We start from the raw sequence: 18,964 nt of genomic DNA, 5'->3' as shown, positions 1-18,964 counted from the left end.
TTCGCTATTGGTTTACCCAAAAGGCGAAGCCTGACGGGTTTACCCCGAGGCACCGCCTCTTCTCTGAGAAAGCTTAATGAACTCGCCACCCAGCAGGGGGCAGTCCACTTCCTATAAAGGCGGGAAGCACCCGCCGCACTTTCTCCAACTGAAAACTCAGTGAGAAGGGCGGCCGCTGGGCGACGAGGTTAGAGGGCTTCGCACCAACTCGTAGAACCTGAGGTTATGATAGATAACTCAGGGGTTCTACGTCATTGGTGCTCCGCCCTCTAACGGCTTCGCTATTGGTTTACCCAAAAGGCGAAGCCTGACGGGATAAATGTACCACCAGCTGGACGCCGCTCCTGAAGCAGCATCGCTAGGGCCCCACCGGCCCAGGATCCAAGTCCACTGGAGCCATGGGCCTCGAGGGGGGGCACAGCAGCGCTCAAAACCGTATGAGCTACTGATCCCGCCGTCACGTCGAAGAGATAGGCCTTAGCAAGGTAGACGTGGACGCCCAAGAAGCAGCTGAGCAGATATCCTCTGCTGCCACACCCCGCAAAAGAGCCACTGAGGCTGCCACGCCACGGGTGGAATGTGCCCTCAGACCGCTAGGAGCGGATCCACCCGCTGCTCGGTAGGCCCGGATAATGGCCGATCTCACCCAATGAGAGAACCTCTGGGGGGAGACCGCCTCTCCCCGTCGGCATCTACCGTGGCAGACAAAGAGGGCATCAGAGCGCCTAAACACGGCCACCCGCCGCAAGTAACAGGCCAACGCCCTCACTGGACACAACAGGTGGAGACGTTCCTGACCCGGGTCCGAGTGGGGCGGCGGGTGAAAGGCCCGCAGCGTGAAGGTCGTCGCCCGGAACAAGGAACTCAGAATCTTCGGGCGGAACGCTGGGTTAGGACGCAAAGACACCGAAGACTCCTCGACGCCAAAGGAAGACACTCAGGGTTAATGGAGAGGGCACAAAGCTCACTTGCTCTCTTCGTGGTTGTTAGTGCCAGAAGGAGCGATACCTTGAAAGACAAGATATCCAGTGGGACTTGGTCAAGAGGCTCGAAGGTCGGGCCTGTGAGAGAGTCCAGTACCAACTGGAGATCCCACTGAGGGCTGGAAGGCCTTGCAGGAGGTCGAAGCCTGCAGGCACCCCGCAGGAAACGCGCCACCAAGGTGTGGGCGCGAACCGAAGCACCCGCAAAACCAACATGCCTCGCTATCGCTATGGCTGATGCGAACACTCTCAGTGTCGCCACAGTCCGCCCGTTATCCAGCAAATGTTGCAGGAAAGACAGGATAGCGGAGACCAAACAAGAGCTGGGGTCCAAGGACCTGTCTGAACACCAGCGGGAGAAATCCCCCACTTTGAGGCATAAAGCCTGCGTGTTGACGGGGCCCGGGCGTTCTCCAGCGTGTGGAGAACGTCCGGGTCCAAAGTCCCGATCAGCTCGTCCTGTGCAGGAGCCACACCTTGAGAGGCCGGCCCAGCACCGGGGGCGCTGTCAGAGTCCCCCCCGCCTGACACAGGGCAGCGGGGCCCCAAGGGATGGCCCACGGGGCCCAGACCGCCATGCGCACCAGCTCTGGGAACCAGAGCGCCCCCGGGGAGTCTGGTGCTACTAGAATTAACCTCAGCCCCCCCCCGCCTCGCCCTCCGAATCAAGGGGAGAAGGAGCCGCGGAGGAGGGAAGGCGAACAGTAGACCGACCGGCCACCTCGAATGGACTAAGCTTCCACGCCTAGTGGGGGGCAATCCGAAGCCCTGAGGGAGAACCAAAGAGGGCATTTGAAGTTCTCCTTGCTGGCGAAGAGGTCTGCAACCGGGTGACCGAATCGAGACCAGATCTCGCTTGCCACTGCCTCGGACAGACCCCATTCGTCCTGGACGGCCCCCCTCGACAGTCTGTCCGCTACTGCATTCAGCTCGCCCGGTACGTGCTGAGCTCTGAGCGAAAGCAGGTGACAGTCTGCCCACAGCCAAGCCTTCTTTGCCACACTCAGAAGGGCTGGGGATCTGACTCCACCTTGGCGATTTACGTACGCCACGGCGGTGGAGCTGTCGGATAGTACTAGGACGTTGGACCGTGACAGTTGGGGAGAGAGGTGAAGCAGGACATTGTGAATCGCCTTCAGCTCTAGCCGGACTGCTCCAGACCCCACTGGCGTAGGCCTGACCCGAGGTGCCTCCCCAACCTGTCAGAGAAGCGTCTGTAAACACTTGAGTGTAACGAAGGACGCAACCCAATGGAACTCTCCGCCTGAGGTTGGCTAGAGAGTTCCAAAACTGGATGTCCTGCAAAACCCGAGCGGGAAGGCGCACTTTCCGACCTCTTTCCCGCTTGAGGTCTAGCTTGAGACGACCAAACCATCTCTGAAGCTCCCTCATGTGCAGCAAGCCCAGCCGAACAACCGTGTGGGCTGCTGCCATGAGGCCCAGGAGGGACATAACAGTGCCTGCTGTTGTCACGTGACACCGAGCTTCCAGCAACTGTGTTGTCAGTCGGAGAATGGGCTGGATACGCACGTCCGGGAGGCGCGCGTATCCCTCCTCCTAGTTCAACAGTACCCCCAGGTAAACTAACTGTTGAACTGGAGTCAGAGCGCTCTTGCTGAGGTTCACTGTGAACCCCAGGGTGGCAATATGGCTCAACACCTTCTGTGTGTGAGCGTAACTTTCTGCCTCTGACCTGGCAAGGATCAACCAGTCGTCCAGATAGGTCAAGATCCTTACCCGCTCCACTGCCGCTTCCACACACTTGGTGAAGGTCCTGGGTGCCAGAGAGTAGCCGAACGGGAGTCGAGTGTATTGAAACACCCGACCCTCGAGGGCGAAACGCAAGTACTTTCGATGTCTCTTGACTATCGGTATGTGAAAGTACGCGTCGGTCAGGTCGATAGATGTCATCCAATCTCCTGGACTTACACCTGAAAGCAGTTTCTTGACCGTCAACATGCGAAACGGGCGGGTAGCTATGAACTTGTTCAAATAGCTGAGGTCCAGAATGGGCCTCCAACCCCCGGTCTTCTTCGCCACGAGGAAGTACCGGGAGTAAAACCCTGTCATCATCTCGGCTGCAGGGACCAGTTCTACAACCTCCTTCTGCAGCAGAGTAGACACCTCGTTTCTCAAACAGGATAATTTCTCCTGCTCCGCCATACGCGTCCAGAGAATCCCTGAAAAACGCGGGGGTTGACGGGCAAATTGTAGCGCATAGCCCCGCCTGATTACTCCCCCCAGCCAAGTGGGTCTTAGAAGTAAAACCAGGCGACTCCAAGCCGAATAATGTTCTGTCAGAACCGCAGCCCTGGCGAACCTTGGGTAGTCCTCCGGCCCGCACCCCAAGGGCGGGCCGTAGACGAAAGGGCATCACACAAGCCGCGTCTCTATCTCTTGAATCCACAGAGCATGTACTCGAGTTGGATTCACTAGAACCCCCACTCTCATACATAAAAACTGGCTCTGTGGGAGAAGCGCGCAAGTGCGCGTGTGACACCTCAGATGCACGTCGTGCGTGTTCCCTTCCCCCCCCGGAAGTCTTCCCAACTCCCTGAGCACTTCTCAGTGTCACTGGAGCTGACAAAACCCGCGATGTGGAGGAATGTGCCGGAGAATTAACCCGGAGCTGAAGTGAGTTAGGTCGCGCGCGCGTCGGCACCGCATCAGTCACCCGGTCCCGTACATTCTCCAGCCCCACTGGCGGTCCCGACCTGTTCGTCACTCGTGAGATCCGACCGCCACGCACCTCTCCAGTTGATCGACCAGACGGGACGGAAGTTCCTCGCCCTCGCCTGGTCTCAGGACGGCGAGAAACTCGCGCGTAAAAACACCAGGTTGCGTCAGTTCCATGGCGTTTCTCCGCCGCCAAACGTGACGTCCTCCACTGTGCCAGTGCTTGTAGACAGCGCTGTGGGGGAAGGAACAACCTCCGGTCAACATAGACATGTCCGGACTAGTTCCACTCACCTCATCAGCTGTCCCGCTCTGTCGGGCACGAGCGCTGGTCGACGCGGAAGTAAACACAGCTGACTCAGCCGGTCTCGCGGACCTCTGCTCGTCTGTAAACAAAACACATGTGGTTGGAGTCTGCCCCTCATTCGTGTGGACAGACTCCGTTATTACAGTCTCGGCATGACCCGGGCGAAGGGGTTTAAACCCTCCTTCGGACTGTGTTATGAGAGGAAATTCATGCCGTCTACGAACGGCGGAGCATGTTAGCTTAGCATTAGCGGCGAAAGTTTCTAATGACGCCTGTGAATACGTCACACTCACAGGCGGAAACACATGCACGCTACCAACATCTCTCTCAGAACGAACCACAGAAACGTCATACGTTTTCTTAGATTTATTTACATAAAGCCCTTCAAAAGAGTAGGGGGGAGGAGGGCTCCCCCGAGAAGAAGCCTCGCCGCCTCTGCGTCCTCGCCGCCGCGGGTCCCTCAGTCTCCGCTGGCTCCGCTGCGGCTGCTGGCTCCCCGGCTCCTGCTGCGGAACCCGGCGACGCTCGCTCGTCGCCCACCGCGGCTGTTGCCGTTGCTGCTGGTGCTGCTGGGGTGGCTGGCTCTGGTGACGCTTTCCCCCCGCACCAGCTGATGGGGCTGACGAACGGGCTCTCCGTCTCCGAGCGCCGGACCCCCGTCGCGCCTCGTCCTCACGTCCATGCAAGTGATGGCGGAGCTGCGCTGACTCCTGCTGCGCTGCCTCCTGCCGGGCCACGCAATCCGGAGCTCCGGACCAAACAGGGAGTCCTCCGTTATCGGTCCGTCCAGGAGGAGCCTCCGGTCTCTCTCCGGCAGCGCCGTGGCCAGGTCTAGCCACAGGTGCCGGTGGCCCAGCTGTCCAGCGTCGCGTAGTCCCCCTCCCAGGATCGCGTACGCCTGCGACATCCGGAGGAGCGCAGCCACCGAGTCCTTGACTTCCTCCAACTCCGAAGGTCCAAGGTCGTCTCGGTCCACGGTGAGCCTGTCGAGCGCACCGCACAGGAGAGCCATGTTGTTTGCGAGGGAGACCACCTGCGTCCCCCCCCCTGTAGGATCTAATAAACAACATCGCCATCAACCTGTCTTCAGCTCTAGGCAGAGCTACAGGGCGGCCTGGCCACAGTCGAGCTCCCGGGTCGAGGGCGGCACGTACCGTATCCGAGGGCTCCGGGACACCGCGCCGCCAGTCCACCCCGTCCACACGGCAATAGGGTCCGTAGGATCCTACGGGAGGCCCTGAAGCCATGGGGGAGGCAGACCCTCGCCGCGCGTAGCCCCAGATCTCGTCCAGTTTAGGACAGATAACCCCCGGAACCGTAGGCCTGCGCGCTTCGTTCCGCCCGACCTTCACTCCACATGTAAACGGTGGTGGCGCGAGTGGAGGTGCGGGGGGGAGCTCGACCTCCATGCGGTTCGCCGCGGCGGTGAATATGCGCGGCAGGACGTCAAGCGGGTAGCGAGGAACCGGCCCGGTTCCCCCGACCACTTCGACGTCCCCCGGCTCGGAACCGAACAGGGTGCTCGGATCCGCCTCATAACACCGCTGGTCGTCCTCCTCATCGTAGTCGGCCCACGACCTGACTGGAGGACGCGGCGTGCACCGACGGGCCTCGTATGCTCCCCGTCTCCTACGGACCTTCTCGGGAAGCATACGGCAGGCCCCACAATCCGCAAACGCGTGATCCGGGCCTAGGCAGACGAAGCAGAGAGCGTGTGACACCCCCCTCCCCAGGGGGGTGTCACACGTTAGGCACAAAGACACATCTACGTCCACGTTCATGCTCACGTCCGCCATGCTGTATCCAGGAGCTTTCTCGCTGAGTTGAAAATGGAGAAAGTGCGGCGGGTGCTTCCCGCCTTTATAGGAAGTGGACTGCCCCCTGCTGGGTGGCGAGTTCATTAAGCTTTCTCAGAGACGAGGCGGTGCCTCGGGGTAAACCAATAGCGAAGCCGTTGGAGGGCGGAGCACCAATGACGTAGAACTTCAATAACATCAATAACATCAATAACATAAAAAACTTCAATAACATCAATAACATCAATAACATCAATAACATCAATAACATCAATAACTTCAATAACATCAATACTTTCAAAAACATGACAAATACAAGCAACATATGAATCAAACAGTTTTTCCTGTGAAACCTTTGAGTGTATTTTTCATGACAGATTTGAAGTTGGAAACGATTCTATTGTTGTGTTTAAATGAAGCAGATGTTTCTCCAACATCAAGCTCCACCAGCAGCTCCATAGAAATGCAACACAAGGCTTGGACTGTCATTGTAATGATGTTTTAACCCAGTGAACGTCTACATTATTCATGAGCTTCTTAGCTCCATGTTTTATTGACAGAGCCATGAAGTGACTTGTAAAAAGGACTATTTTAATGGTGTCTAGAAGTTAATGGATGCTGTGAGTTCAGGCCACAGGACGAGAGTTCATAGAAAACACTCGTCTGCTGGTCACTCACGAAAACACACCCTGTGCTCAAATGTGCATCATTTCTTCAGACCTTCACATTATGCAGGACAGAAGAACCTGCTTCGCCTCAGGCACCAATGTTCCTCTGAGACCATGTTAGTGCAACAACATTCAGACTCACATTGATTTCAAAACATTCCATAAACACAAACACTCGTGTTGGACGAGCTTCACAGAACATCTGAGGATGTTTGTATGTTTTCAAAAGTCTTGATTTCGTAGAAGGACCTGAAACAAAAATCATGTTATTTAAAGAGTTAGTTTCTTATACAAACATCATTAAAACATGTGACAGAACAGGAAGTAAAACGACATCAAACCAACGATGAAGGTCAATGTAAAAGTTAATAACTATTCATTGGTCTAGTCAAGAGGTCAAAGGCAACAGCAACTGTCAATCAAAGTGTGTTTTTAAAAGAGAGAAGAAGACACCCTTAGAGAAGTCTGTTTCAAAATCAAGGAGCCTCGATGAAGAAGATCCGTCTTCTGATTCCAGACCGGACTTCGGACCAGATAACAGGGACTTGAGGATCTAAGACTGAGCTGCTCGAGATGCTCCACATGTGGGAGATGAATGTCAGAGCAAGACAAAAGTAACATTTGAAAATGAAATATTTTGAAACAATCAGGAAGTCAGACGTGATGCAGTTCAAACCAGTTAGAAGTCCAGCTGCTGAGCTTCTGACCAGTAGCAGGAGAAAGAGATGTTTGGACCAGTAGCAGGAGAAAGAGATGTTTGGACCAGTAGCAGGAGAGAGAGAGATGTTTGGACCAGTGGCAGGAGAGAGACATGTTTGGACCAGTAGCAGGAGAGAGACATGTTTGGACCAGTAGCAGGAGAGAGAGATGTTTGGACCAGTAGCAGGAGAGAGAGAGATGTTTGGACCAGTAGCAGGAGAAAGAGATGTTTGGACCAGTAGCAGGAGAGAGAGAGATGTTTGGACCAGTAGCAGGAGAGAGAGATGTTTGGACCAGTAGCAGGAGAGAGAGAGATGTTTGGACCAGTAGCAGGAGAAAGAGATGTTTGGACCAGTAGCAGGAGAGAGAGAGATGTTTGGACCAGTAGCAGGAGAAAGAGATGTTTGGACCAGTAGCAGGAGAGAGACATGTTTGGACCAGTAGCAGGAGAGAGAGACATGTTTGGACCAGTAGCAGGAGAGAGAGAGATGTTTGGACCAGTAGCAGGAGAAAGAGATGTTTGGACCAGTAGCAGGAGAGAGAGAGATGTTTGGACCAGTAGCAGGAGAGAGAGATGTTTGGACCAGTGGCAGGAGAAAGAGATGTTTGGACCAGTAGCAGGAGAAAGAGATGTTTGGACCAGTGGCAGGAGAGAGACATGTTTGGACCAGTGGCAGGAGAAAGAGATGTTTGGACCAGTAGCAGGAGAAAGAGATGTTTGGACCAGTAGCAGGAGAGAGAGAGATGTTTGGACCAGTAGCAGGAGAGAGAGAGATGTTTGGACCAGTAGCAGGAGAAAGAGATGTTTGGACCAGTAGCAGGAGAGAGAGAGATGTTTGGACCAGTAGCAGGAGAGAGACATGTTTGGACCAGTGGCAGGAGAAAGAGATGTTTGGACCAGTGGCAGGAGAAAGAGATGTTTGGACCAGTGGCAGGAGAGAGACATGTTTGGACCAGTGGCAGGAGAAAGAGATGTTTGGACCAGTGGCAGGAGAGAGACATGTTTGGACCAGTAGCAGGAGAAAGAGATGTTTGGACCAGTAGCAGGAGAGAGAGAGATGTTTGGACCAGTCGCAGGAGAAAGAGATGTTTGGACCAGTAGCAGGAGAGAGAGAGATGTTTGGACCACTAGCAGGAGAGAGAGAGATGTTTGGACCAGTGGCAGGAGAGAGAGAGATGTTTGGACCAGTAGCAGGAGAGAGAGAGATGTTTGGACCAGTAGCAGGAGAAAGAGATGTTTGGACCAGTAGCAGGAGAGAGAGAGATGTTTGGACCACTAGCAGGAGAGAGAGAGATGTTTGGACCAGTGGCAGGAGAGAGACATGTTTGGACCAGTAGCAGGAGAGAGACATGTTTGGACCAGTAGCAGGAGAGAGAGAGATGTTTGGACCAGTAGCAGGAGAAAGAGATGTTTGGACCAGTAGCAGGAGAGAGAGATGTTTGGATCAGTAGCAGGAGAGAGAGAGATGTTTGGACCAGTAGCAGGAGAAAGAGATGTTTGGACCAGTAGCAGGAGAGAGAGAGATGTTTGGACCAGTAGCAGGAGAGAGGGAGATGTTTGGACCAGTAGCAGGAGAGAGAGAGATGTTTGGACCAGTAGCAGGAGAGAGAGAGATGTTTGGACCAGTAGCAGGAGAAAGAGATGTTTGGACCAGTAGCAGGAGAGAGAGACATGTTTGGACCAGTAGCAGGAGAGAGAGATGTTTGGACCAGTGGCAGGAGAAAGACATGTTTGGACCAGTAGCAGGAGAGAGAGACATGTTTGGACCAGTAGCAGGAGAGAGAGATGTTTGGACCAGTAGCAGGAGAGAGAGAGATGTTTGGACCAGTAGCAGGAGAAAGAGATGTTTGGACCAGTAGCAGGAGAGAGAGAGATGTTTGGACCAGTAGCAGGAGAAAGAGATGTTTGGACCAGTGGCAGGAGAAAGACATGTTTGGACCAGTAGCAGGAGAGAGAGACATGTTTGGACCAGTAGCAGGAGAGAGACATGTTTGGACCAGTGGCAGGAGAAAGAGATGTTTGGACCAGTGGCAGGAGAAAGACATGTTTGGACCAGTAGCAGGAGAGAGAGACATGTTTGGACCAGTAGCAGGAGAAAGACATGTTTGGACCAGTAGCAGGAGAGAGAGAGATGTTTGGACCAGTAGCAGGAGAGAGAGAGATGTTTGGACCAGTAGCAGGAGAAAGAGATGTTTGGACCAGTAGCAGGAGAGAGAGAGATGTTTGGACCAGTAGCAGGAGAAAGAGATGTTTGGACCAGTGGCAGGAGAAAGACATGTTTGGACCAGTAGCAGGAGAGAGAGAGATGTTTGGACCAGTAGCAGGAGAGAGAGAGATGTTTGGACCAGTAGCAGGAGAAAGAGATGTTTGGACCAGTAGCAGGAGAGAGAGAGATGTTTGGACCAGTAGCAGGAGAAAGAGATGTTTGGACCAGTAGCAGGAGAGAGACATGTTTGGACCAGTAGCAGGAGAGAGAGATGTTTGGACCAGTAGCAGGAGAGAGAGATGTTTGGACCAGTAGCAGGAGAGAGAGACATGTTTGGACCAGTAGCAGGAGAGAGAGATGTTTGGACCAGTAGCAGGAGAGAGAGATGTTTGGACCAGTAGCAGGAGAAAGAGATGTTTGGACCAGTAGCAGGAGAAAGAGATGTTTGGACCAGTAGCAGGAGAGAGAGAGATGTTTGGACCAGTAGCAGGAGAGAGAGATGTTTGGACCAGTGGCAGGAGAAAGAGATGTTTGGACTAGTAGCAGGAGAGAGAGAGATGTTTGGACCAGTAGCAGGAGAAAGAGATGTTTGGACCAGTAGCAGGAGAGAGAGAGATGTTTGGACCAGTAGCAGGAGAGAGAGATGTTTGGACCAGTGGCAGGAGAAAGAGATGTTTGGACCAGTAGCAGGAGAAAGAGATGTTTGGACCAGTGGCAGGAGAGAGACATGTTTGGACCAGTGGCAGGAGAAAGAGATGTTTGGACCAGTGGCAGGAGAGAGACATGTTTGGACCAGTAGCAGGAGAAAGAGATGTTTGGACCAGTAGCAGGAGAGAGAGATGTTTGGACCAGTAGCAGGAGAGAGAGAGATGTTTGGACCAGTGGCAGGAGAGAGACATGTTTGAACCAGTGGCAGGAGAAAGAGATGTTTGGACCAGTAGCAGGAGAGAGAGAGAGATGTTTGGACCAGTAGCAGGAGAGAGACATGTTTGGACCAGTGGCAGGAGAAAGAGATGTTTGGACCAGTGGCAGGAGAGAGAGATGTTTGGACCAGTGGCAGGAGAGAGACATGTTTGAACCAGTGGCAGGAGAAAGAGATGTTTGGACCAGTGGCAGGAGAGAGAGATGTTTGGACCAGTGGCAGGAGAGAGACATGTTTGAACCAGTGGCAAGAGAAAGAGATGTTTGGACCAGTGGCAGGAGAGAGAGATGTTTGGACCAGTGGCAGGAGAGAGACATGTTTGAACCAGTGGCAGGAGAAAGAGATGTTTGGACCAGTAGCAGGAGAGAGAGAGAGAGATGTTTGTGGTGATGAAGATGATGATTAAGATGAAGATGATGATGAAGAAGATGATGAAGAAGATGAAGAAGATGACTCATGGTTTCGTCAGATAAACACCATCGTAAACACATCCTTTATCTTTCAGGTGCGACTCGTGGAAACAACTGTGACGATAAATGAAACTTCTCTTGATTGATTGACACGTTGGTGTCACATTCCAATGAATTCCATCCATAGATTCAAGTCTGATGTTCTTCACTCAAGGTCGTCAGGCTCAGGTGTGTCTCTGTCCAGGTGTCCTGAATCCACTCGTCCACAAACTGTCCGACGATGTTTGTCTCCCTGCAAGACCGACTGCATTGTGACGCCCTTCAGCGAGTGGACGCTCTGTCCCGACACCTGCTCGCCAGGTGAGACGCGTCTTCTGAACGATGATGTCATCGACCTTGAAGTGAAACAAGAACCTTCAAGGTGTCAATCAGATATTCATCATGTCTTCACGATTCATGTCTTCACGATTCATGTCTTCATGATTCATGTCTTTATGATTCATGTCTTCACGATTCATGTCTTTATGATTCATGTCTTCACGATTCATGTCTTTATGATTCATGTCTTCACGATTCATGTCTTTATGATTCATGTCTTCATGATTCATGTCTTCATTATTCATGTCTTTACGATTCATGTCTTCATTATTCATGTCTTCATGATTCATGTCTTCATTATTCATGTCTTTACGATTCATATCTTCATGATTCATGTCTTCACGATTCATGTCTTCATGATTCATGTCTTCACGATTCATGTCTTCATGATTCATGTCTTTATGATTCATGTCTTCACGATTCATGTCTTTATGATTCATGTCTTCATGATTCATGTCTTCATTATTCATGTCTTTATGATTCATGTCTTCATTATTCATGTCTTCATGATTCATGTCTTCATTATTCATGTCTTTACGATTCATATCTTCATGATTCATGTCTTCACGATTCATGTCTTCATGATTCATGTCTTCATGATTCATGATTCATGTCTTCATGATTCATGTCTTCACAATTCATGTCTTCATGATTCATGTCTTCATGATTCATGATTCATGTCTTCATGATTCATGTATTCTTGATTCATGATTCATGTCTTCATGATTCATGTCTTCACGATTCATGTCTTCATTATTCATGTCTTCATGATTCATGTCTTTATGATTCATGTCTTCACGATTCATGTCTTTATGATTCATGTCTTCATGATTCATGTCTTCATTATTCATGTCTTTATGATTCATGTCTTCATTATTCATGTCTTCATGATTCATGTCTTCATTATTCATGTCTTTACGATTCATATCTTCATGATTCATGTCTTCACGATTCATGTCTTCATGATTCATGTCTTCATGATTCATGATTCATGTCTTCATGATTCATGTCTTCACAATTCATGTCTTCATGATTCATGTCTTCATGATTCATGATTCATGTCTTCATGATTCATGTATTCTTGATTCATGATTCATGTCTTCACGATTCATGTCTTCACGATTCATGTCTTCATGATTCATGTCTTTCTGATTCATGTCTTCACGATTCATGATTCATGTCTTCATGATTCATGTCTTCACGATTCATGATTCATGTCGTCATGATTCATGTCGTCATGATTCATGTCTTCATGATTCACGATTCATGTCTTCATGATTCACGTCTTCACGATTCATGTCGTCATGATTCATGTCTTCATGATTCACGATTCATGTCTTCATGATTCACGTCTTCACGATTCATGTCTTCATGATTCATGTCTTCACGATTCATGTCTTTATGATTCATGTCTCCATGATTCATGTCTCCATGATTCATGTCTTCATGATTCACGTCTTCACGATTCACGATTCATGTCTTCATGATTAACGTCTTCACGATTCATGTCTTCATGATTCATGTCTTTATGATTCATGTCGTCACGATTCATGTCTTTATGATTCATGTCTTCATGATTCATGTCTTCATTATTCATGTCTTTACGATTCATGTCTTCATTATTCATGTCTTCATGATTCATGTCTTCATTATTCATGTCTTTACGATTCATATCTTCATGATTCATGTCTTCACGATTCATGTCTTCATGATTCATGTCTTCATGATTCATGTCTTAATGATTCATGTCTTCATGATTCATGATTCATGTCTTCATGATTCATGTCTTCACAATTCATGTCTTCATGATTCATGTCTTCATGATTCATGATTCATGTCTTCATGATTCATGTATTCTTGATTCATGATTCATGTCTTCATGATTCATGTCTTCACGATTCATGTCTTCATTATTCATGTCTTTATGATTCATGTCTTCACGATTCATGTCTTTATGATTCATGTCTTTATGATTCATGTCTTCACGATTCATGTCTTTATGATTCATGTCTTCATGATTCATGTCTTTATGATTCATGTCTTCACGATTCATGTCTTTATGATTCATGTCTTCGTGATTTATGTCTTCATGATTCATGTCTTTACGATTCATGTCTTCATTATTCATGTCTTCATGATTCATGTCTTCACGATTCATGTCTTCACGATTCATGTCTTCATGATTCATGTCTTTCTGATTCATGTCTTCACGATTCATGATTCATGTCTTCATGATTCACGTCTTCACGATTCACGATTCATGTCTTCATGATTCACGTCTTCACGATTCACGTCTTCACGATTCATGTCTTCATGATTCATGTCTTCACGATTCATGTCTTCATTATTCATGTCTTCATGATTCATGTCTTCATGATTCATGTCTTTACGATTCATGTCTTCGTGATTTATGTCTTCATGATTCATGTCTTCATGATTCATGTCTTCTTGATTCATGATTCATGTCTTCATGATTCATGTCTTCACGATTCATGTCTTCATTATTCATGTCTTTATGATTCATGTCTTCACGATTCATGTCTTTATGATTCATGTCTTTATGATTCATGTCTTCACGATTCATGTCTTTATGATTCATGTCTTCATGATTCATGTCTTTATGATTCATGTCTTCACGATTCATGTCTTTATGATTCATGTCTTCGTGATTTATGTCTTCATGATTCATGTCTTTACGATTCATGTCTTCATTATTCATGTCTTCATGATTCATGTCTTCACGATTCATGTCTTCACGATTCATGTCTTCATGATTCATGTCTTTCTGATTCATGTCTTCACGATTCATGATTCATGTCTTCATGATTCACGTCTTCACGATTCACGATTCATGTCTTCATGATTCACGTCTTCACGATTCACGTCTTCACGATTCATGTCTTCATGATTCATGTCTTCACGATTCATGTCTTCATTATTCATGTCTTCATGATTCATGTCTTCATGATTCATGTCTTTACGATTCATGTCTTCGTGATTTATGTCTTCATGATTCATGTCTTCATGTTTCATGTCTTCTTGATTCATGATTCATGTCTTCATGATTCATGTCTTCACGATTCATGATTCATGTCTTCATGATTCATGTCTTTACGATTCATGTCTTCATGATTCATGATTCATGTCTTCATAATTCATGTCTTCATGATTCATGTCTTCTTGATTCATGATTCATGTCTTCATGATTAATTTCTTCACGATTCATGATTCATGTCTTCATGATTCATGTCGTCATGATTCATGTCTTTACGATTCATGTCTTCATGATTCATGTCTTCATAATTCATGTCTTCATGATTCATGTCTTCTTGATTCATGATTCATGTCTTCATGATTCATGTCTTCTTGATTCATGATTCATGTCTTCATGATTCATGTCTTCATGATTCATGTCTTCTTGATTCATGATTCATGTCTTCATGATTCATGTCTTCATGATTCATGTCTTCATGATTCATGTCTTCACGATTCATGATTCATGTCTTCATGATTCATGTCTTCTTGATTCATGATTCATGTCTTCATGATTCATGTCTTCATGATTCATGTCTTCATGATTCATGTCTTCATGATTCATGTCTTCATGATTCATGTCTTTACGATTCATGTCTTCATGATTCATGTCTTCATGATTCATGTCTTCTTGATTCATGATTCATGTCTTCATGATTCATGTCTTCATGATTCATGCCTTCATGATTCATGCCTTCATGATTCATGCCTTCATGATTCATGTCTTCTTGATTCATGATTCATGTCATCACGATTCATGATTCATGTCGTCATGATTCATGTCTTAATGATTCATGTCTTCATGATTCATGTCTTCACGATTCATGTCTTCATGATTCATGTCTTCACGATTCATGTCTTCATGATTCATGTCTTCATGATTCATGTCGTCATGATTCATGTCTTAATGATTCATGTCTTCATGATTCATGTCTTCACGATTCATGTCTTCATGATTCATGTCTTCATGATTCATGTCTTCTTGATTCATGATTCATGTCTTCATGATTCATGTCTTCATGATTCATGTCTTCATGATTCATGTCTTCTTGATTCATGATTCATGTCTTCATGATTCATGTCTTCATGATTCATGTCTTCACGATTTATGTCTTCATTATTCATGTCTTCATGATTCATGTCTTCATGATTCATGTCTTCACGATTTATGTCTTCATTATTCATGTCTTCATGATTCATGTCTTCTTGATTCATGATTCATGTCTTCATGATTCATGTCGTCACGATTCATGTCTTCATGATTCATGTCTTCATGATTCATGTCTTCTTGATTCATGATTCATGTCTTCATGATTCATGTCTACATGATTTGTGTCTTAACAATTCATGTCTTCACGATTCATGTCTTCACGATTCATGTCTTCACGATTCATGTCTTCACGATTCATGTCTTCACGATTCATGTCTTCATGATTCATGTCTTCTTGATTCATGTCTTCATGATTCATGTCTTCTTGATTCATGTCTTCACGATTCATGTCTTCACGATTCATGTCTTCACGATTCATGTCTTCATGATTCATGTCTTCACGATTCATGTCTTCATGATTCATGTCTTCATGATTCATGTCTTCACGATTCATGTCTTCATGATTCATGTCTCCATGATTCATGTCTTCATGATTCACGTCTTCACGATTCATGTCGTCATGATTCATGTCTTCATGATTCACATCTTCACGATTCATGTCTTTATGATTCATGTCTCCATGATTCATGTCTCCATGATTCATGTCTTCATGATTCACGTCTTCACGATTCACGTCTTCACGATTCATGTCTTCATGATTCACGTCTTCACGATTCACGTCTTCACGATTCATGTCTTCATGATTCATGTCTTCACGATTCATGTCTTCATTATTCATGTCTTCATGATTCATGTCTTCATGATTCATGTCTTTACGATTCATGTCTTCGTGATTTATGTCTTCATGATTCATGTCTTCATGATTCATGTCTTCTTGATTCATGATTCATGTCTTCATGATTCATGTCTTCATGATTCATGTCTTCACGATTCATGATTCATGTCTTCATGATTCATGTCTTTACGATTCATGTCTTCATGATTCATGATTCATGTCTTCATAATTCATGTCTTCATGATTCATGTCTTCTTGATTCATGATTCATGTCTTCATGATTCATTTCTTCACGATTCATGATTCATGTCTTCATGATTCATGTCTTCATGATTCATGTCTTTACGATTCATGTCTTCATGATTCATGTCTTCATAATTCATGTCTTCATGATTCATGTCTTCTTGATTCATGATTCATGTCTTCATGATTCATGTCTTCTTGATTCATGATTCATGTCTTCATGATTCATGTCTTCTTGATTCATGATTCATGTCTTCATGATTCATGTCTTCATGATTCATGTCTTCATGATTCATGTCTTCACGATTCATGATTCATGTCTTCATGATTCATGTCTTCTTGATTCATGATTCATGTCTTCATGATTCATGTCTTCTTGATTCATGATTCATGTCTTCATGATTCATGTCTTCATGATTCATGCCTTCATGATTCATGCCTTCATGATTCATGCCTTCATGATTCATGTCTTCTTGATTCATGATTCATGTCTTCACGATTCATGATTCATGTCGTCATGATTCATGTCTTAATGATTCATGTCTTCATGATTCATGTCTTCACGATTCATGTTTTCATGATTCATGTCTTCATGATTCATGTCTTCTTGATTCATGATTCATGTCTTCACGATTCATGATTCATGTCGTCATGATTCATGTCTTAATGATTCATGTCTTCATGATTCATGTCTTCACGATTCATGTCTTCATGATTCATGTCTTCATGATTCATGTCTTCTTGATTCATGATTCATGTCTTCATGATTCATGTCTTCATGATTCATGTCTTCATGATTCATGTCTTCATGATTCATGTCTTCATGATTCATGTCTTCTTGATTCATGATTCATGTCTTCATGATTCATGTCTTCACGATTTATGTCTTCATTATTCATGTCTTCATGATTCATGTCTTCATGATTCATGTCTTCATGATTCATGTCTTCACGATTTATGTCTTCATTATTCATGTCTTCATGATTCATGTCTTCTTGATTCATGATTCATGTCTTCATGATTCATGTCGTCACGATTCATGTCTTCATGATTCATGTCTTCTTGATTCATGATTCATGTCTTCATGATTCATGTCTTCATGATTCATGTCTATATGATTTGTGTCTTAACAATTCATGTCTTCACGATTCATGTCTTCACGATTCATGTCTTCACGATTCATGTCTTCACGATTCATGTCTTCATGATTCATGTCTTCTTGATTCATGTCTTCATGATTCATGTCTTCTTGATTCATGTCTTCACGATTCATGTCTTCACGATTCATGTCTTCACGATTCATGTCTTCATGATTCATGTCTTCACAATTCATGTCTTCATGATTCATGTCTTCATGATTCATGTCTTCACGATTCATGTCTTCATGATTCATGTCTTCATGATTCATGTCTTCACGATTCATGTCTTCATGATTCATGTCTTCATGATTCATGTCTTCACGATTCATGTCTTCATGATTCATGTCTTCTTGATTCATGATTCATGTCTTCATGATTCATTTCTTCACGATTCATGATTCATGTCTTCATGATTCATGTCTTCATGATTCATGTCTTTACGATTCATGTCTTCATGATTCATGTCTTCATAATTCATGTCTTCATGATTCATGTCTTCTTGATTCATGATTCATGTCTTCATGATTCATGTCTTCTTGATTCATGATTCATGTCTTCATGATTCATGTCTTCTTGATTCATGATTCATGTCTTCATGATTCATGTCTTCATGATTCATGTCTTCATGATTCATGTCTTCACGATTCATGATTCATGTCTTCATGATTCATGTCTTCTTGATTCATGATTCATGTCTTCATGATTCATGTCTTCATGATTCATGTCTTTACGATTCATGTCTTCATGATTCATGTCTTCATGATTCATGTCTTCTTGATTCATGATTCATGTCTTCATGATTCATGTCTTCATGATTCATGCCTTCATGATTCATGCCTTCATGATTCATGCCTTCATGATTCATGTCTTCTTGATTCATGATTCATGTCTTCACGATTCATGATTCATGTCGTCATGATTCATGTCTTAATGATTCATGTCTTCATGATTCATGTCTTCACGATTCATGTCTTCATGATGCATGTCTTCATGATTCATGTCTTCTTGATTCATGATTCATGTCTTCATGATTCATGTCTTCATGATTCATGTCTTCATGATTCATGTCTTCATGATTCATGTCTTCATGATTCATGTCTTCATGATTCATGTCTTCTTGATTCATGATTCATGTCTTCATGATTCATGTCTTCACGATTTATGTCTTCATTATTCATGTCTTCATGATTCATGTCTTCATGATTCATGTCTTCACGATTTATGTCTTCATTATTCATGTCTTTATGATTCATGTCTTCTTGATTCATGATTCATGTCTTCATGATTCATGTCGTCACGATTCATGTCTTCGTGATTCATGTCTTCATGATTCATGTCTTCTTGATTCATGATTCATGTCTTCATGATTCATGTCTACATGATTTGTGTCTTAACAATTCATGTCTTCACGATTCATGTCTTCACGATTCATGTCTTCACGATTCATGTCTTCATGATTCATGTCTTCTTGATTCATGTCTTCATGATTCATGTCTTCTTGATTCATGTCTTCATGATTCATGTCTTCACGATTCATGTCTTCACGATTCATGTCTTCATGATTCATGTCTTCTTGATTCATGTCTTCATGATTCATGTCTTCTTGATTCATGTCTT

General features: G+C 45.5%; 1 protein-coding gene across 1 annotated transcript in view; it reads left to right on the top strand.

Moving 5' to 3' along the window:
* thsd7ba (thrombospondin, type I, domain containing 7Ba) overlaps positions 1 to 18,964 on the top strand; it is a 216,070-nt gene that overhangs the window by 138,116 nt on the left and 58,990 nt on the right. Inside the window, exon 11 of the mRNA XM_087804249.1 lies at positions 10,913 to 11,028. Coding sequence (XP_087660375.1) covers positions 10,913 to 11,028 — 116 coding nt within the window. The remainder of the gene's footprint in view (positions 1 to 10,912; positions 11,029 to 18,964) is intronic.

The sequence above is a fragment of the Callionymus lyra genome, chromosome 12 (genome assembly GCF_982586985.1).
Source record: "Callionymus lyra chromosome 12, fCalLyr1.hap1.1, whole genome shotgun sequence".
In the NCBI taxonomy this organism is placed as follows: Eukaryota; Metazoa; Chordata; class Actinopteri; order Syngnathiformes; family Callionymidae; genus Callionymus; species Callionymus lyra.
Note: the sequence above shows the minus strand (reverse complement) of the source record. Positions and strands in the feature narration are given on the sequence as shown.